At 30.7% G+C, this 22072-nt stretch overlaps 1 protein-coding gene across 2 annotated transcripts in view; it reads right to left on the reverse strand.

The window, feature by feature from the left end:
- Positions 1-7752: 7752 nt before the first annotated feature.
- The window catches only part of Ac3 (Adenylate cyclase 3), a 402870-nt gene continuing 388550 nt past the window's right edge, over positions 7753-22072 (reverse strand). For both annotated transcript variants that reach the window (XM_085955369.1, XM_085955370.1), the window contains exons 11-20: positions 21194-21437; positions 20076-20189; positions 18261-18535; positions 17010-17085; positions 16053-16278; positions 14832-14914; positions 14564-14662; positions 10672-10920; positions 9226-9381; positions 7753-8150 (exon numbers count right to left, since the gene is read on the reverse strand). In XM_085955369.1, the coding sequence (XP_085811495.1) occupies positions 7866-8150; positions 9226-9381; positions 10672-10920; positions 14564-14662; positions 14832-14914; positions 16053-16278; positions 17010-17085; positions 18261-18535; positions 20076-20189; positions 21194-21437 (1807 nt within the window). In that variant the 3' untranslated portion in view covers positions 7753-7865. The remainder of the gene's footprint in view (positions 8151-9225; positions 9382-10671; positions 10921-14563; positions 14663-14831; positions 14915-16052; positions 16279-17009; positions 17086-18260; positions 18536-20075; positions 20190-21193; positions 21438-22072) is intronic.

Here is a 22072-nt window from a genome sequence, read left to right on the forward strand (position 1 = left end):
ATTTTCTAGGCCAAATTTTTTTTATCTCAGGCCGCTAACATTTAAAAAAATATCGGTTGCCCCAGAGTATTTATTATATTTAGAACGTAATCTAATTCTTATTTTTAAAACATTATAAACGTTAAAAACAAATAAAATTATAATGTTGTTTATGTTATAGCTACTGTTTTCAAGGTGAGAAAATAGTGCGAAAAAAGTAAAAATGTATCGTATGTAATAATAAACATTTATTGCACTTTAAAAATAAATAGTCTACGTATAAAAAAAATACATTGGTCTATGAATGAATAATTTACGAGTATTTAAATAATCTATCATTATGTAATGATAAGCGTAATCGATAGTGATTTACAAAGAAAAGTCCACTTTAAATCGTAATATTATTATTATTTAAGAACACGCTGAGAATTTTTATTTAAGATTTACTAAAGAAAACACTTAAATGCCTAATAGTAAATACTAATTATATTTTCTACATCACATTTATTTCAATTTACTAAGTGGCCATTTGAAAGTGGTACGTAGTCCTACCACAAACCTAGGAGGATTATAATATTATAAAAAAAACTTTTAATTCTAGAATACACATAAATATTCTATTATTACAAATACAGACAGTGTTGCCTGAAAAAAATATCACATTAATTTAATGTATTATTAATATTCTATGAATAAAAAGAGTTTATTTTCATTACTACTGCTGTGCAACGTTACTTGTAAACTACATAGCTGGTTTTGATTAATAAATCTGAATAATTTTCTCTAGTATGCCCTTAATAAAAAGAAACACTGACACTATTTTGAGTCATTTAACGCCAGGCCTTACAAAATCTCTAGAAATACAAAAATAATCATTCCCCATCAATTTAAAAGATATTATTAGTATTGGTTTACACATTAATATCTGTTATACTAATTAAAGTAATAATATTTATTACTCGTAAATCAGAGCGAAGTAACTCTGTAACATAATATTTTTCATAGATTTATAATTGTTTGTTATAAATTTAAAACATAACTTAAAATGGATAATATACTTAATTGTTTTAAACACGGTCCCTTTCTTATCGGACTGCGATAAATATTACTGAACAATACCGGGATTCAGTCATGGAAACTTTGGGAAACGCTAAAAGAATATTATATTATACTGAACCGAATAAATTGGGGTTTTATCATTTCAAGTATATTTCCAATCTCTCATTTTAGCACTTTATTTTACAGCACCTGTGAACATTTTATTTTACTTATAATATTTTATGTATTTAATAGGGCAGGGTGAATTATGTGTAAAATGATGTAATAACTGTTTAAACTTTAGCTATTCCTGCAACAATATGTATCATGGGTGACCTAAAGGAGAATGCTCTGCCTACTAGAGGCGCCTAGCAGCAGAATACGAGGCTTGAAAATAACCTTAAGATTATAAGTCAAATATTGCCCCATTGCAGGAGAGCAATAAATGGCTTTGAGTCAAACAGTTTGGTATGAACATGAATAATATTAACTTTTATTAATCAATATACATTTAACCTCCCCTCCTTTGATCTAAATTTGACTTATATTCTTAAGGCCTCCTGTCATATATATATATATATATATATATATGTTTCAACATTAATATTGTTACTGAGGTCATAGTTATATGTACAATAGTTGTAAACACATTGTTTAGGTACTATTAATTGTTATGATGACATAAAAAAAACACACCGTTAAATAGGTACAGCATTGGGTTTGCTACGAAAAATCTTCATACTGTGTAGAGCAGTAGTGTTAATATATTATTAAGTATTTTTTTTAAATAATTAAAATATTGATAAATAAGCATTTAATCAGACATTTAAAGAAATATCTTTCAATAACAGTTTTATAATAAATATTGATTGATCCCAAACAAGTCATAAATTTTGATAGTAATATATTGTATAAATAATATGTAATTATATTACTTACAAAGTCAGTTACTTCCATAAATTTTTATTCCAAGATATTCACAAAAAACCATCTGTCACATAAAAAAAACTTTGATTGTATTGTGATGATTTGTGACAAATGTGATGTTTTGTAAAAATCACAAAACCATGATAAATTAATATTCCGTGAGAACATTATACTAATATCGGTAATTTTCAACTAATTTGTTTTTCTATGAATGAGGGGGGAGTTAAAAAATGTGTTGTAAATTAGACAGGGTGTAATAAAATGGTGTCAAAGTAAAAAATCGTCATTTTTATGGATGACTGCTAAACAGAATAAAAAAAGACTTCGTCCTTATCACTGCCAGCCAATTTCACTAGGTGGACACTATTGTAGGTCAGCTATTTTTGAAATAAAATAAATCCCTTAAAAATATGAAATAGGAACATAATGATAAATATTTGTGTAAACTAAACCAAATCAACATGTTTCTCTGGTTTATCGTGAATATTTTTACACTAAAATGATAAATATTTTTTAGAAAATATATACAAACAGTTTATTTGAAGTTATGACATTTACAAGAATGCACGAGTTAACTCGTCCATGGCCCGACGCGGTATACATGCTTTGGCGAGTTAACTCAGGTCTGGCTAATACATAAGGAACTGTTTTTGAAAACCAATTATATAATTAGTAAAAATATACGTAAAGAACCAAATTAATGGAGGTGTGTGAATTTGCATATTTTGGTGTAAATTAATTAAAACTGTGTCAAAATATTCGCAAAATGGACACTTGCAAAATTTCTACCATTTTGGCATTTCGTATAAGTGTTTATAAATATTATTTGGCAAAGAATGGCCCTCATAAAAATATTCTCAGCTATGTTATTTTGAAATGAGAAATAATTCAAAATTTCATAATGAATTTTAATGAATAGTAAAATTGAGGCTGTTAGTTTCAATGTTGGTAACCTCCATATTTTGCCATTTTTGTATAATCGCAAAAAAACGCTTAGACACATTTAGGACTGCAAATATATTATTTTATTTTTCAAACATATCGAAGTAAACAAGACAATGGCGAAATTACCGTTATTAAAATTAATTAACAATCATGTTTAAAAATAGTCATAAAATACAAAAAAAATGGCGGCTGGATTTGATATTATATAATATACAATGGTAATTTACTCACAAAATCAGAATCAAAAATAATATTAAAAATAAAAAATAAATGGAGGTAACCGAATTTGAAACTTATACCCTCAATTATTATGAACAATGAATATATTATGATAATTGTATGAATGAATAGCTATTTGAAAAGTTGGCATTCTTACACGTTTTGTAATCACAATGTATAAATTTGATACAAAACAAACATACACTAAAATAATTTAGATTATAAAAAAACTATAAATCGTTACAAACTATATAAAAAGAAGACAATATCTTTCAAGTCGAAACATAATAATATTCTGAATATATTTCTACAGTAAGAAATTAAAATAAGTATATAATTTTTTTTATGTATTTCCGGTAATATTTAATAAAATAGCTGAAAGAGCTTTTGAAAATAATATTACATAAAATAATTAAGCAGAAAAAACAATAAAAATATTATGTTACATTCTCTAACTACATAATATTATAAGATTTAATTTTCTAAACGATCTTTTCAAGTGATTGATTTCGCATTTAAGTAGGTATATATAATATATTATTTTGACTTTATGAAAAAATATATTTTTAAACGTCATTCTTTATAATAATAATATTTTATTCTGTTGGAGTCATCACCCTGTAAAATGGGCAATATGTAATTAAATTTTAAAAAAACATATAAATAATTAATAATATTAACAAGAAAAATATAGTGGAGTAACAAAATATAGACTTAACATTTTCTTCTTATAAAATATATTTAACTTATTATAATATAAAACAATAAAATATAAATTAATGTTGAAAACAACGCCATTTAAAAGTGGAAGAGGGTTATAACATTTTTATGTGAATTCTAATCTTTTGATGAAATTAATATGACCGTTAATTCTATGAATACGGAGACAGGGTACTATTATTATATTGGCGTCTGTTAAAAATAACATTTTTTGTTATGGTTGCCATAATATTATGATGAAGTTATTCAATAACATTTTTGAAACGTATCGTATCTGAGTTACAAGAAAGACTGGAAGGGAAGTTGAGCGAGATGACCCAATATGAGACAGAAAAGATGCACTGTAGTGGGCGATAGCGACCATACAAATATATAAATTAGCCTCACCTATTTTATACACATGGGAAGAAATAGTATTACTGGGGTACCACGATAGCATAAATGTGTGTTTTCGTTCGTCAAGTACCAGTTAAAAATGGGTACCAGTGGCAAGAGGGTAAGATCCGACATTAATAGTGCTCACTAAACTTTGTCAGTCAGACTTATTTGTTTTTATTGAAGTCAGAATACAAATTGCAGATGGCGCTGGTTATTTTTTAAAATACAATTATTATACCCTGCCTAAACCAAACCGTCATGGTGGAGGTAAGTTGTGGAGATCTGACAAAAATATGTATAATTTAATGGCATAATTTTAGATGTTTATGTACACACGAATATATTTTGACTATTATCTATTATGACTTAGTGTATGCAGGGACTTAGGTTGAGCAAATGGCTGACATCTATTTCACGTAAAAACATAATCTGTTAATACAAACCTCAGCTCAGTGGAGGCCCATATGATCCATATGATGACATGGTTGAGCGAGACAGTAATTGAATTTTAAAAACTAACCAACTCTGTCTGCAATTTCTAGACTCAATTAAACGCAAACAAAATAATATGTATGATTGACAAAGTTTAGTGTGCACTATTAATTTATGTCGGATCTTCAAAGTCTACCATCACCCTTCGTCACTGATGTGTACCTACATTATAGGTAATTAGATTATATTTTGTAAAGACTTCATTTTTATTACAAATAAATCCCCATTTGCGATAACTTGCAAATGTCTTTGATACTAAATTATTTTCTTTGTAATATTGACCAAATAATGATAAACGCTGGTAACTATTTTAATTTTGTTAAATTAACTCTCTTTGGTTGTAGTAAATACATCAGAAAAAATATTTGGAAAAATAAATTTTTGGAAATACCTATCATGCACTTAAGTTGTTCTTAGGCCAAATATTGATTTTGGTAATTACAATATGAAATCAAAATTGAATTACATACATAATTATTACCAATTTCATATTTATAGACTTCAAACAATTTCATTATTATAGTACCTATCTATCTATCTAAATTGAAGAACCTACATTCATTAGAATAATAATAGTAAAAATATCATAAAGTAATAATATCTAATAACCTACTACTAATAACTTGTAACTACAAAGGTGTATCGGTTGTCACTCCATTATTTTCTAAAAAAAAGGTTAATAACTATTTAAACTCCTATGCGGAGGATACTACGATATCTGCTCCATAGGATGGAGGTTATCATAATATCTTATGATCTTATGGGTATTTTAATATAATCTTAAGCCGCATTTAGACCAAATGAGCGAATGTTTGTTCTTCCCCCACTCCAGCGAAATTCTCTTGACTTAAGCGCTTTTTGTTGGGCGAACATAAGTTTCGCTGGAGTGGGGGAAGAACAAACATTCGCTCGCTTGGTCTAAATGCGGTATTATTGTACTAGAATCTATGTAGAGCATTTACATTTGCCTGCAAACCAATAAATAAATGAACAAAAAAACAGTATACAAACAAACATTCAAATCTTATTTTACCAAAATTTTATTTGTGTATTCCGCAGCGGATGAAAAACACGTACAAAATGAACTGACAAACAAACAAATGTAGAAATGGCGTTGTGAAGCATGACAATATTCCACGAATTAGTTAATATTTAGCAACATTTGTGTTGTGGCAAAAGTTTACAGTTGTATAATTTGTTTGCAAGCAAATGTGTATAGATATGGACTGGCTTTATGGTGACAATATAATTATAGTAGTATAATAGCTATCATAAATCTATATTGTAGGATAATAAATCAATGATTAAATTTGTTTGTCAGCTGGTATAATAAAATTAGAATGTATTTATGACAAAATATAACTTTGATAGTATTAGTAGGTGTTTGATGTACGTTTTGTTTTAAATTTTAAAAAGTAAAAATCATGTACATAGTACGTCATAATGATAAATGAAAAAGCCTACAGGAGGCGGCGTGGCAAAATTTGAAATTTGTGAGAGGTACACTTGTGGTACACAGAATACACAAAAGTAAACACTCACAGCACTAGCTATGTTAGTATTAGTAGCAATGTAGTGAGATCTCGGAAAATAAGTTGATGACATATTTTATTTTTAATGCAGAAACACATCACAAAGAATTGATGGGCGAAATTTTCAGAACGATAGGACATATAGGTGAGTCATGTAGTGACATTGAGCAAACCGCCTCGATGTATATAAGAAACATGGCTTTACCAATAAATATACATTTATTCGGTGGTGGCATTTTATATTCAATTCTGAACTAAGCGAAATCCCCACAAGCTGACATTATTAACCTTTCTCTTACTGTGGGCCGTATATATGAGATTACCAAATTCTTTATAAGCTATATAACCGATGTTCCACCATATAGCGTATAGCACTGTTTGTGACGTAAGCAATCTGACGACACACGTCATTCAAAATGGCTGCTTCATCTGTCACTTTCAAATGTCATTTTAATAATGCATTCATTACAACAAACATTTGCTTGAGGCCCTCGTTCACAGGGTGATAATAAATTGTGTTCCACCCAAAGAGATGGCACCGTGCAATGTCTTTGGTTCCACCCCATTCATCCATTGTGTTGACATAATGGTTTAACAATATGACAGTATTTAAAAATGAATATACCAGTTTTGGTAATATATAATACAGATTTATAAATATATTTCTTCATTGTTATTCGCTATGATAGATAGAATAATATAAAGGAGATGAAGTGCATATTATCTGAAATACAAAATATCATTTGTTAAAGCTCTCAGCTTATCAGCTGTTAAAAACTCCTATATTATAAGAAAATTTAAATGAATAAAAGAAATGTGAACACATAAATAACAGGTAAAAAAGAGGTTGCCATCATCAAATTATTAATGATTAGTTCCAATGTGATTAATAATATGTAAATTGAAGGTTAAATATTATAGTTTAAAAAAAATAATGATAGGTATATAGACAATAATTGAGGGTTTTACCACACTATGCAATATATTGTTGTTTTTATTTAATAAAACGCAATTTTTATGTAGTACTTATTCCACTTTTAATCAAGAGATTAGGACCGGATTCGTGAAAAGTTGAAAATGTCCCTCTGAGGCGGACGAAACCGGTCCTAATCTCTTGATTAAAAGTGGAATAAGTACTACATAAAAATTGCGTTTTATTAAATAAAAACAACAATACAATGCAGTTCCACCATGAATTGACAGTAAACAAAATAAAAGAAACTACGCAATATATAAATAAAACTATTTTAACATAATTTTCACAATATTAGAGGTTTTAACAGCTCGACAATGATGACATTAAGAACTTATGTAACATGGCTTGACATCACAGAACAGGCAAGGTTAAAAAAAGTTGTTATAAAATGTAGTTACTAATAAGTTCACTGTTACCACAGAGTATCTATTTGTGCGATCCAATACTAAATAATAATATATACTTCACACTAAAATTTATCCATTACGAAATAAATATCCACGAACTTCAAAGCCTTTGAGGTATATACAATAAACATTGACAATCTAAAAAATGTTTATAATGTATATTACTTTCTCGTGATAATAAAACACATTTCACAATTTAGTCAGTACAGTACAGACTATAGTTGAGTATTATTCTAAACACGTTATTTTGTTTTAGTGCCTTAAAAGTGCATCACTTTCCCGCGCGTCCACATTGATATCTACACATGCGTCGTCGTGTAATAGTTTAGAATTGGGGTCATCTTCCGTGGGCTGATGGGTGAGTGGAGCAGTTTTATTGTTGGCCGGAGACAATGTCCCGTTGCATGCTCGGGCTCTGACACTTCCGTTTGGACTTTTCACTTGTGCAGCAGATTGTGGGGTTGGGCTCGTTGGGTGCGACGCTTTTAATTCACTAATCGGGCTAGTCTCGTCTTCTTCTTTCAAGGTCTCCATCACCTGCACATATTAAATCACGTCAATAACATTTTGATAACAAAACATAACATTCATTACATCTTTATAACGTTCATAACGTCATAACGTCATAACATTTGATAAAAACGTACTGGCTTCAATACCGGCTATTATTGTAGTTCTTGCATAGTTTTCAAGAGAGCCAAAAAAAAGTAGAATATTATATTCTGTTATAAGATGAAAAATATATTTCAATATTCCAAGATGCAACGATTAAAAATCATAATGTTGTTTACCTCTCCTGTCGAGTTACACAAAAAACACAGCAGGTTTTGAAAGCGCAACGATGAAAATTACGTAACATTTAGTTTTATTTAGTAATAATGGCATTAAAAGGGAGATCCTATATGCCAACAGACAACCTAGCGGAAAAATATAAAGCTTGCAATTTGAGATTTTTTTTTGATAATTTACAATTTTATTTCAACTTGTATCTGAAAACATTAAAAAGATTTATTTTTTTAATTCAAAGATAAACTTACAATTGTAAAAAAATGTCATAAAATGTGAATTCGTTGCAGGGTCACATCTTATTATTACATTATATTTTATGGTCATATTTATTATTAAAATTTAGTTTGTTAGGTTTTCAATTTTTCGACGTTTACTTTTTTGACTAATTCATCGTTTTAATATTTTTTATATTCATTTTAAAAAACATCGTTTTTTATAAAAATATAATTGTGAATAACTTGAAATCCTTTTTATTTATAATTGAAATTGTAAATTATCAAAAGAAAATCTCAAATTGCAAGCTTCGTATTTTTCCACTATATTCTCTGTTGGCATATAGGATCCCCGCATCTTAATAAGTAACTTATTATATTATTCGATAATTAAAAATAATATATTATACTGGTTTTCAAACCTAACTACTGACATCTATGAGACCAAAATGAAAGCTATGAATTTTTTTACATCTTCAAAAACAAGAGAAGTTTATTAATAATAATATCATAGATGTAATATTTTTTATGGACTTTCTTCCTCCGTAATATAATGGTAATTAGTGAAATTCTTCATAAGCTATTAATAGTAAACATAAAGAAAAACAAACCTGTCCTTGGGATTCTACTGGTGGGGGCGGCTCCACTGCTCCTTTCCCAACTAAATAATAAGTCATCAGCTGCCCTTTGCCTTTTACTGTCACCAAGCCTCGTTGCTCGAACTTATAGCCAAAGTTTTGAAGGATATGACATGTTTCTTCTGTGACCTGTTTAAAATAAAATAAAAGATTTTCACATCATTATAATTCGTTGCAATTATATCAATCTATCAGTGGCGAAGGCTCCATAGTAGGTGATTATTTAAAGCCTGCCTTCTAAGAAAAATAGATCTTCAAGTAAATAATTTAATTTAAAAAATAAATAAATACACTAAAAAATCCATCCAATTGAGAGTCATCTATCGTCAGAATTTAGAAGTTTTATTTTATTTAGTATGATTTATAACCATATAACTATAACTAGCGCCGCCTGGATTCAACTATATTATGAATCAATTAGATCCATTTTCCAGATCTGTTGTGTATGACTTCAGTCTCGTAGCACCGATCACTTTCTGGCTTTTTATTCCGAAATCCTAAGTTGTTTAGTTAGCGCTTACATCCGCTAGGGCACATTTATTCAAAATAATTATTAATAAGATAATTTAAAAAAATAATTTCTATGGGATTCAATCACATATAAATATTGATTGTTGTTAAAAATATAAAATAATTTATCTCGCGATTTTTATTTATCAGTTATTTATACCAAAGTCTGTGTTTTAAATATAGAAGTATTTTAAAATGTCTAGTTTTACGGGTTAAATTATAAATTGTTATGGAACATATTATACACAACAACGGATATTTTCAAAGATGATAGGTAATATATTTTGAGCGTATGTTACGTTTATAAATGTTTAAGAAAATACATAATTCAAACTAATTGCTTATTTATAAACTAATTATATCAAACTAATTAAGCTTTTGAAATTTCATAGATTTAGTGTACGTATTCATCAGTAGTAATATTGGGTTATCTTCTTATTTCCTGTAAATATATCTGACAAGCGTGGTTACTCCACAGCCTACCTCTTTCCAAAAGTCACCCTTCGCCACTGCAATCTATAATATTATTATATCGTGCTACAATGCATAATATAATAATTATTGCTACATATAATTAGTATATTGTGATAGCAAATGATTGTAGATGTAGTTTCTGGCCCACAGCTGTAACTGTTACCTTTACTGAACCAATAGCATACTGATAGCATCCACCACAAGCCTTGCAGAGAATAATTAAACTTGTAGAAGATTGATCCAGAATTTTGCAGTACGTTTTTCAGAGTGAATACGATCCTCGAGGATATAAAGGTCGGGTAATGTAATAATATTATAATTTGCAGGTGGCAGAAGAGGTCCTGGAGTCTGCGAATACGAAAGTTTGAGATTAGAATTTGTGAAGATGCAATACTTCCAGTCAGAAGATAACTGAAAAATTATTCGCATCATTACCTGAATACATCCTGCTTTTCCAGTGCTTTCCATTCTTGATGCAACATTTACGGTGTTCCCCCAAATATCATAATGAGGTTTCCTCGCACCAATGACACCCGCTGTAATCGGCCCATGATTAATACCCATCTTCAAAACAAAATGGTTGAATGACTGTTCATTTATACTCTGTAAAGCCTTTTTCAACTCCAGCGCAAAGTCTACCAGCAGTGCAAGATGATACCACCGCACTGTCACAGGATCATCGGGCTAAAACATCAAGAGAAAATAAAGGTTTTTTTAAATATACCTACAAATACCTGTAATAGTAATTGCTATGAATTAGGGCTTCCAATTAACCCGAAGAAAAATACTACCCTGTTAGTGGTTATTTTGGGAATAACTAACTGGGTGACCGGTTATAATCATCGTATTTAAAAAAAGAATTTTCAAGTATTTTCGATATTATTTTTTGCACACTTTTTTTCTTTGACTCTACAATTAGACGTGGCTTTTAGCCACCCCTCGATTAATAAGATATAACATACTTAATATGTTATCCACTTGCTGAACCTACTACGTCTATCCATGTCCATGCTCTGGATCCAAACACATATTATTGAAAAAGATCATGTGACACGTTATCACTCAGACTGCAGACCTATAGTGCGAGAATAACCTTCTTGGCCATGTGTTAAAACTGTGAACTAACATGCTCCGCCCATTTTTAACCTCACTTCCATTATAAACTAACAAGCTCCTCCCATTTAGTCGCCAACAGCGCTTCCTTACGTAGCCAAGAAGATGTTTTCGCACAGTACATATAATATTGTTAAGACATAATAAAGTTTTGGATGATTTGAAATGAGTATTATTTTTGACATATCGTCTCTGTTCTGGCAGAACACACTAACTGGAGAATACTAGTTTTGAGTAATTTGACTTTGAAGTTGTTAAAATGTTTGAAATGGTCTATCATGTGAGTTTATTAAGTAATCGTAAGAAGGATGCCTTTAAAATAAAGACTGTTTATTTATTAAAAGAAGTATTCCAGACGGTAAAGTTTGAAATAAGGAACATTTTGGTATAACTAACTCAATATGCCATTTTTTCGAATTAGTGTCTTCTGCCAGAACAGTGACGATATTTTGTTTTTGATAAAATATGGTGTCTAAAACTTATAAATAGTGGAACTCTAATAATAATTAAGACAATAGTTTGACAATGATTGCCCAAAAGAAGACCAATCTCAGCATTTTTACGACAAATGGGAAATTGAGGATTTAGCTGTGATGATAAAATACAAGACGTTTTTTTTTTAATTTGTAACAAATACATAAATTGCAGAATGACAAAGGTAGAGTATGGTAGATCACTGAATTCTGATACTGGATAGTGGATAGTTGATCACAGTCTAATTCAAATTGGACATGCCTGATCTATGGTAAATTAAGTCGTTATAAATATTGCCTACTAATTGTTTGGCATTTTAATAATCAATAATTCACAAGTAAAAACAATTAATTATTATCATGTAAGTAAGGGTACTAAGACTTTAGTCATTATTGTCAAGTATGTACCTGTCATTTTTAATATGATTATAATTTTGTACCTACATGATAGATAAAAACATAATGATTATTATTTTTTTAACACTTTTATACTAGGTACTAATTTATTTAAAAACATATTATCACTTAAATAAGAAGTGGTTAAGTAGCTAGTCAATTATTAATTGTAATCTTTTTTTAGAATTTCATAGCTTCGATATTTTGGAAAATCCTATCAATGACAACATGAATCTTATTACCTACTTACAACAAGGTAGTGATTAAAATAAGCATAATATTGGTATATTATTAGATTTTGCAATCATTCAATAATAAAAATAATTAACAATAATAATTTACACTTTTGAGGACGTAATGTAATTACAATGTAAGAAACTTGCGACACCTTGTTAGGTGTGTAATCAATCATAGGTAACTAATATTAGTTGTATGCTAGGGGCGGCATGGTATATGAAAGTATGGTGAAGCCGGCAAGTATGGTGAAAAAGTATGGTGAAACAGGTTGGTAATCAATTTGCGGCAAAATTTCCACGTTAAGATTATATTATATGGGTACGTTATAATGACCAAAGTAAATCCTTCGTGATGCCCTGCATTTTTTTTATCGCGTCGCCATTTCTTGTGAGTTATCGGCTGTTGTCGGCATGCTTCATTCAGTTCTATGAGGAAGCCAATTCGTTGCCTATCTCTACTTTTAATACATCTATGGTTGTATGGGTATAGGCGCTTAGCGACTCACTTTTGAAAATTAAAAAAGTTTCTGAATAAGCCGAATATGATAGAACAAATTTCCGCGTGTTACTTGGCATAACTTACTAATGCTCTTGTTTAAATTATAATATGTATTTCTCCACCGTTCATCCTTTTAATAATTTACCTGTTTCATTTAAACGCGCTATCTCCAAAATTTTGTATAAATAGATATATTATATATATTTTTTTTATGTTGCTTTTTTGTGTATAATTTAATTATTTATTATTCTTCCTCATTTTTCTCATGTAATTAATTATCTTATCTAATGTCTTTATATTTATGTTATTCTTACTCTCTATATTGTTAGACTTAGCCATATTATAATTTATACATGGAAACTTTGCTGATTGCCATAACTTTTCATGATTATATATAAAATTTTTGTTTGTTTCCTTAATAAAAAAAATTTAAAAAAAAAAATAACTATAAGTACACATTGATCACAATCTAAATGTGTATTGTTATTATTTTCGTTATTTATAATCATTCGACAGTATTTGCCACTACTTTTGAACTAATAAATTTATATTTTTATACCATCTGTGAGACTTGTCACAAAGTTTTTAACAATTGCTGATAATAAATAATTATTGTAGCTTTCTATTTTACCATTTTACCACTTGCGACTTTACCCTCATGACCATGAAGTATTATTTTAATATTGTTAAATTTGAAAAAAAAAAAAACTAAAAATAACAAAAATCAATTCACAGTTTCACGATTTAATATTAGTGGGAAATTACATTTACTTGGTTTTAAAGTGAGTTTCGTTTTTCTATCATGTATTATCTTCAAACTAGAATAATATTCATTGTATTTTTTTTTTTTTTATAGAATTATTTAACTTTTTCCTTGCTTTTTCGTACAAGGTGGTTGTTAGTAATTTTGAACAATCACAAACACCCAGGCTTTGAGACAAACACATAAATATTGTGTGTCCTGACCGGGAATCGAACCCAGGAACTCTCGGGTGGAAGGCAAGCGCCTTACACATTGCACCACGAGAGCCGCCTAATATGCATTCTATTAGATAATTAACCGATTTTTTGTGGACATTAAGTCCACGAAATATAAAATTTTATGTGTAAACATTTACTTATATCAGTTGAAATAATCGGTTTCTGTGAATCATGAGGTTTTTAAACATTTCTTTCAAATGATTTTGAGAGTTTGAAAAATTATAGTTTGGTGTAAATTCACACTAATATGGACGTACTTACCTAGTTTCTGTTAGATTTTGACCATAATAGTGTGACTTACCAATTTTTATTATTAGATTTACATTCTTCGGCCATATCCGCCTCTTAGTCGGTGCATATGGACACTACGAGGCGCATCGAAAAATCATTCATCAGCATTCCATAGCTCCACCGTAAACACTCTATAGATAGTATTTAGCAGCCTTCCAGGACGCCAGAATCTGGTTGGCTTGAATAGCAGGCAAGCCAGGTTAAAGTTTTCTTCTGGCATCTGCAGCACGTGCCAGTTCTAACGGCGCCTCTTCACTCTCAGCGTGATGAGAGCATGTACATACTTACATAATAATTTATTTTTGTTTTATAAAATGGATAATGATTGAAATACTTACTTTAACATGTTTGGAAGGATTCAAACCAGCAGCTGCCATATATGAGGAACCAATAGTCTTAATTTTAATAATATCCTGGAACGGAGGAAGCTCTAATAACTGGAAAAAGAGAAACATGTTTTAATTATTTTAATCTATACCAAGCTGATATAGGAGTAAAATCAATACACACTGACAATATTTGTAGTCATAACAATAAAAGAAAAACTTCATAGTTTGTAACATATTTCTAAGGTAGTTTTTTTTTTTAATAAATTGAAATACATACCGCATCAAAATCTGAGATAACTTCATTCAAAAACCGCAAACACTCCAATCCTTGATTATTGACAGTTTCTTCTGAATAGAATTCTGAAATTTTAATTAAAAATATATTCTTTCAATATAAATCATCGATCGTAAAATCAATATGTAACAATAGTATTTATTGAGTAGAAAGAAAGCAATAATAATATTATGTAGTAATCCATTAAATAAACAGACTCAACTTTGTGTAGAAATGAACAGCCAAGGATTAATTATTAATACCTAGTATCAACCCTTATATTCTTAGTTTCGAGAAAAATCGAGTAAGTTAGAACATTGTTCATAAATAAAGTAAAACACATCCAATTTGATTAACCTAATAACGAGTTATAGAAATCCTCTTGATAAATAATTAGTGTATATTAAAATTTGGTACAGTGCGTACACAATCTGGCAAATGATTTGTGGTTGATACTACTTTACCTCAAGACATGTATCGAAATATTTTTGGATAAAAAAGTACCATAGTCGGAAAAAAATTGAATTCAACAGGCCGATTCTAATATATCAACCACTTAACATCAAAAAAGAGCTAATTGTGATAAATATATCACATTTATCACTTTGCATAATCCTGGCGGTTAATTATGTAAAAAAAGTTAACAGTCTGAACTGTCAAAAGGTGATATCTTGTAACAGCCCCTCTCTTGGCCATGCTAACTTTGAGAATGAGAGGGAGTACGTCAATTTAACATATTGAGAATTGAGTTGCAAGACCAACTGTTTTGCTACAATCGCAATGACATGACTAATAAAATTATAGGTTATGTTGATATGTCTGACGTGTCAATAGAAAATTCTTGTGTTCGGCTCATTACCGACTAGATGTCACTGGTTTAGCTTTATCCGCTTGTGTTCGGTCTTTTCCGCTTGGGTTTCGGCAGCACGAACATATCCGAATTTGATCGACATAAATCTACCAACCTAAATTTTCACCGTATTACAAATTAGAGATAGCCGCCGATAACCGTTTAGTCTATAGAATACCTTCCGTGTTAATTTGGAACAATTATAATAACGGAAACGTGGTAAAGTGAGAACAGTTAAAAATAGACCTACAGTTCTATATTAATAAATAGCTTAGAGACGATTATCATAGATAGCACTCTCAATTCAATTTTAACCACAATGGCGGTTGAGACTATTTTATCCCAGGCCCTTCTAATGTATCCTAATTACACACCTGCAAAGTTTGGCATGGAAGCGAAAAGAACTCCAACTTCGGAGTAACTCTGAGAGTAAAGCTCGTGATGCTGTCTTCGACGGTGTCCCATGAAATGCGTTGCCACGTGAGGAGGTAGAACATTGTAGACGAGAGCTTCGTTGCGCCTGCGCATGTCTGCTGCTCGCTCACGTTGTTCCGTTATCTGCGTCTTCCACAGGAATAGCACGCGGGAAGTTTGTTCCATCTTCAAATGAATATCAAACTTGTTCTTTGAGAGTGTTTGAGAAAACCTTCTCAAATTAGAGCCTAATTATATTTAAGTGAAACTGAAAAATAGGACTTATATCTACTCTACTATTAAAACTAGCTACAATTAATTTCCAATTGCAGATTTATTTACAGCAATCTTCACTATTTTCACCACAGTATGTATTTCAACTCACTTGGTAATTATTTACGGATGATTATTGAAATAAGGGAAAAGACTATCCTGAAATTATTGCAAATGAGATGAATCGTCAAATGGCTTCTCAACGTGGAATTGAATCGTAATTATTCACATTTTAGGCAAGTTCACGGAATCAATTGAATATTAATTGAGCAGATATTGCCAAAATATTACGATGAACAATGACAAATATGTATCAAAAAGTGTAAACGAAGATTGCACCAGCCATAAACAAGCGACCATGTTTGAATTCCAATCTGCCAAATTAAAAATATTAATTTTGCTTAGGCTATCAAATTCACCATACTACAAACATTCTATTCAAGTATTTTAATACTAAAGTTATGAAAGGTCTTCCTCTTATTTATAGTCAAACTCAAATAATTATTAATATATTAATAATAATAAATTAATATATTATACATTATTTATTATTTCTATCGGTTATTAAAACCATTTTTATTTTTTATTTGAATAGTTCATAACAATAAAATATAGATGTCACTAATACGGAAAATAATACTTACATATCTGCTGAGTATTGAAAGAGCAATGATGATCATAACTATCAAAATGCATAAAGTGTATTTGGTTGGGATGTACCTGTAACGATTAAAAAACATATTGTAATTTAAAAAAATAATGTTATTTAAAGTAGCCTGTGACATCTATAAATAAATAATAAAAGTTAGGTTAGCCAATACATTAACCTTTTTTTGTGATGGTGAAAAATCAACAATCGGACCAACTCTGACTATTAATTTTTGTAAGATTGAATATTTGTTTTTATTTTTGACTAAAGATTGGACACTAAACAATGATTTTAAAATAATAACGTTTCATCATTAAATTTATCCAATAAAAGTTTTGAAGAAGTGAGAGAGATTCAAAAATTCTACACAAAAGTACCTAATATTATTGAAAATAAACTGAAAATATTCAATTTTTCTGAAGAAGTCCAAACAAGTTGCTGCATATTATTTGGCGTTACTGTCTACTGTTTATAACACAGTGACAATTCTTTTCGACTTCTAATTATTTCTAACAAGCAGTCTTCACTTACCTACCTAAGTATTTTAAATTGTATTATTGATTTAATTTAATAAAACGCAATCGAGCTTCAATATTGGGACCATACGTAAATAAGATTTCATATAAATAAAAAGGATTTCAAGTTATACACATTTATATTTTTATAAAAATTTATGTTTTTTTAAATAAATATAAATTAGTCAAAAATCTCTACTACAAAACATAAAAAACCTAATAAACTAAATTTTAATAATAAATATGACCATAAAATGTAATAATAATATGGGGTCCTTTGACAAATTCACATTTTATAAAAAAAAATACAATTGTATGTTTATCTTTGACTTAAAATAAAAAATATTTTTCTTTTTAATGTTTTCAGATAGGTACCTATTTATTAATTAATACAATTTAAATTATAAATTATCAAAAAAATGTCTGAAATTGCAAGCTTCGTATTTTTCCGCTAGGTGCCTCTGCTGGCATGCCTCTTCCCCTTAATACAGTTGAAATAGTAAATAATCAAAAAAATGTCTCAAATTGCAAGCTTCATATTTTTCCGCTAGGTGCCTCTGGTAGGTAGAACCATCGCACTTAAGAAGCAGAGTATTACTACTAGGGGGCATCTAGCAACGGAATAATAAAGATGCAAATTCATACAATTTAATGTTAGGTATCAGTCAGATTACACTTTTTACTGAACAGACGCTGAACGGTAAAAAAATAAGTGATTAAATAAGCCTTACATGATAGCTGATTCGGCTGCCGCAACGTCTCGGCAATCAAGCGCAGACGTCAACGCCCCGCTATTTGCCCAAACGCCAGCTGGTGGTGCTGCAGCCAGGCCGGCCAGGAGAAACCTCGCAGCCAGCGGAAGAGGCGCCAGCGCTGCTGCGGCGGCTCCCAGCGCTCCTCCCGCGCAAGCCCTAGCCGCGCACCATGCACCCGGTGAACACATTGACAAGATTGCCGCCTGCGTAGGAGTGGGATCAGGGGTATCCAGTGCGTGTATACAGCCCTCCTGGAATTGATAATAGTATATAACAGGGATGGGCATACATGAGGTCAAGGATAGCCACATTCTGCATTTTCATATATATATAAAGAGCCAGACCATAGTCACATTTTAGAAAGGAAAACTCGTGAAAATAAAAGTATAAAGGGGAAAGAAAATACCTATATTTTTATCAAGATATACTGGGAGCCGCACTAAACTCAACGTAGAGCCGCATTTGCCCACGTCTGGTATATAAGATGATGTCACTAACGGGAACACAACTTGATGTTACTAACTATAAACTATCAACGCCTATCAATTTTGATTCTTCTGTTTGATTTTTTGACAATATTTTGAACGTATTCTATTATTACGATATTCTGTACACAGCAATAACTCTATAGAGCAGGGCCACTAAATCTGTTCATTAATAAGTATCCCTTCGAAAGGACTATCGCATTACTTAATCGCAAACAAGTTTTTTTACTTACAATGCGGGTGAACAAATTCAACTAAAAAAAACCTTTTAAGTCGTAAAATTAACGTAAATATAAATGAAGCAATAATTATAAAACGTAAACTGTAAAGCAATCCTAATTGTTTAACATAAAATTCAATGACTTATTTACACCTGCTTCTTTACATGATATTTGTCAAAACGTGGAAAACTTTCTTGCTATTTGCACAGGTCCAGATAATCCACACTTCAAAGAGGTAAATTTTCTTTAGAGAATTTCTTCAGATTATACGAGTGAAAATGTTAGCCATGTAATCCAACATTTTAACGAAATCATAATATTATGTCGTTTCTGTTCTGGCAGAACACACTAACTGGAGAAAACTAGTTTTGAGTAATTTGACTTTGAAGTTGTTAAAATGTTTGAAATGGTCTATCATGTGAATTTATTAAGTAATCTAAAAAAGGATGACTTTAAAATAAAGACTGTTTATTTATTAAGAAGGTTTTCAGATGTTAAAGTTTGAAATAAGGAACATTTTGCTATGACTAACTCAATATGTCATTTTTTCGAATTAGTGTCTTCTGCCAGAACAGTGACGATGTTTTCAATGTCTCAAGGAGATCACATTCATGCTTTTCTGTAGGAAAAAAAAACTTTGATTTGTTCCCATAGTACAAAGAAGATGACTAAAACTTACTTATCCTTATGACAATCAACCGGCTTCTGTGGGGAAAACTTGTCACATCCCCGATATATTGCTATTTTGCACTTCTTGTGGGTGTAAGAACTCCTAATTTAGAGGTTGCAATTATTTACTCATCCATATTAAATTTGAATATACTATATGAGTGGTTCACAGCATAGTGAACCAAGTCCATTCTGGTTATTTTTGACTAAGCTAGGTTCAACCATAATATTTGAGTATTTCTTATACTTATCTTAGAAAATAAGTTATAATTTGTACTCAAAATAATACTTCAGAATTGCAATCATACCCTAACAGAATTAGAAATATTGTGTTTGAACCTATCTTACTCAAAAATAACCAGAGTGGACTTGGTTCACTATGCTTGTGAACCACTCATATACAGGTGCCTACCAACCATTTGTGTGCAATTGGTAACAGAGAAGAGGAATATCACAAGAGTTGACAGCAGAAGTCGTACCACTACTGATTCTCCGAACTTCTTTCCGAGGGTTGCTATTCTTCCACAACTCTGAAACAGTAATAAAAATATTTTTCAACAAATTATTATTGAATACAGAGTACAAAATAGTTAATTTACAATGTAAAGTTTACATTGTACATTCACAACATGACATTAAAAAAAGAAATAGAAGCAGTATAAAAAAATAATACAAAAATAATATAAAAACGGCATGTGGCGGTACCCCGAATGGGCTAAATATACGCTATTTTTAGAATGTATAAAATAGAGTTCACCTAAGCGATTTGGTTGAACAAAGTTATTGCTCTCCCAATTGGCATCACCAATGGTAGGTTAGTTCTCCAACTATAAAATTGATGCTCCTAATTTCTATGGTACATACTGTGATCAGGGACACACATGTCAGTACTACTAAGAATGGTAGACTTCTCATTGTGTATACTGCAAGCATACCAAAAAGAAAGTCAGTTAGATAAAGCCACAGTTAGTATCCATCATGGCACCAACATCCCGAAGCGAGCCCCCGGGCTAGGTTGGATCATTGGAGGGTCCCCTATCTATCGCAAAGGTTAAAGGCAGTGTGGCGCTTACAGTAGGTAGGATTTTTAAAATGATATTTGAGGTAAAATTAAGGATATTCAGTGTTTTTTTAGCGACTTTTTAATACACCCGCTTGAATTATGGAGTTGTAAAGTATCTACACAATATAATGATAAAAATGCATCGCACATCCACTTTTTCAAAAATGTTAAATGTCTTGTAGAAAATAGCGCCACAGGCGACTTTTTTAATTATTACAGCAAATTTGTGATGTGTCTTTATTTCACTTATTTGGTTGACCCGCCACGCCGGAAGCACCATCTGCAATATTTGTATTCTTAGTTCAATGAAAACAAATACGTATGACTGACAAAGCTTAGTATGTACTATTTATGTCGGATCTTAACAGTTTACCTCCACCCTCCGCCATTGCTTAATATAATGTTACATTTCCAATAGTTACGTAGAATTTATATAAGTGAATAAATTAATGTCATTATTATGTATCTTACAGTGCATCCTTGCAATAAAAACGGCGCAGCAGCGAGAAGTACCAAAGGTGCAGCCGCCAGGGCTGCTAAAGGTGGAGGCGAGGGCGGTAAAGCAGCTGCAGCGAGAAGCAGGAATGGTGGAAGGGCCGCGGCTGCTGCCAAGGGTGCTCCTGCACCTGCCGCTCCGCCTCCTCTACGGGAGTACAGACGTTCCAGCGAGACGCTTCGGAAACCCAACCAGAATCCGGCATGCTTTGCTAGCTCACTGAAAATAAGGAGAAAAACAGTCAATAAAATAATAACCGTGAGAGTATTACAATCTAATAAACTATATTTTTATTCAACGAATAATTCACAAGATTTAAAAATGTAACATCCTTTTTTTGACCATACATAATTTTAAATACAAAAGCTGATTGCTAACCAGTAACACAAGTTAGAAAGCGCTTCAGAAAGTATTATAATACGTAATAGTTAATTTAGTCGCTATTAAGTAGAATACGTATAGCTTTCTTTTTGGGCGCGAATTCCGGGGGGCGCAAGTTTCTATTCTATTGGGTGTCGTGTTTTTCTAGTGGTAATATATCGCAGATTTTTTTTTTTAATTATAGATGTTCAATATTACAACCGATAAATGAACCCTCATTGTCCAGTGTGTAAGGTGCAGGCCTTTCATCCGGGGACTCCGGGTTCGATTCCCCCATGAGGTCACAATATATTTATGTGATTTTTTCACTTATATTACTAACTGCATTTCTGTCATTTGGCCTCATGGCCTATTGTAGTTACTTAACATAATTAATATGAGCATAGTTATGGAATTACCATCTATAAATTGTAGTCTTAGTTAAGTAAAAACAAATACGTAGGACTAACAAAGTTTAATGTACACTATTTATG

This window comes from Rhyacophila brunnea, unplaced genomic scaffold, assembly GCF_057557595.1.
Source record: "Rhyacophila brunnea isolate RB1 unplaced genomic scaffold, BYU_Rbru_1.0 scaffold_5, whole genome shotgun sequence".
Lineage (NCBI taxonomy): Eukaryota > Metazoa > Arthropoda > Insecta > Trichoptera > Rhyacophilidae > Rhyacophila > Rhyacophila brunnea.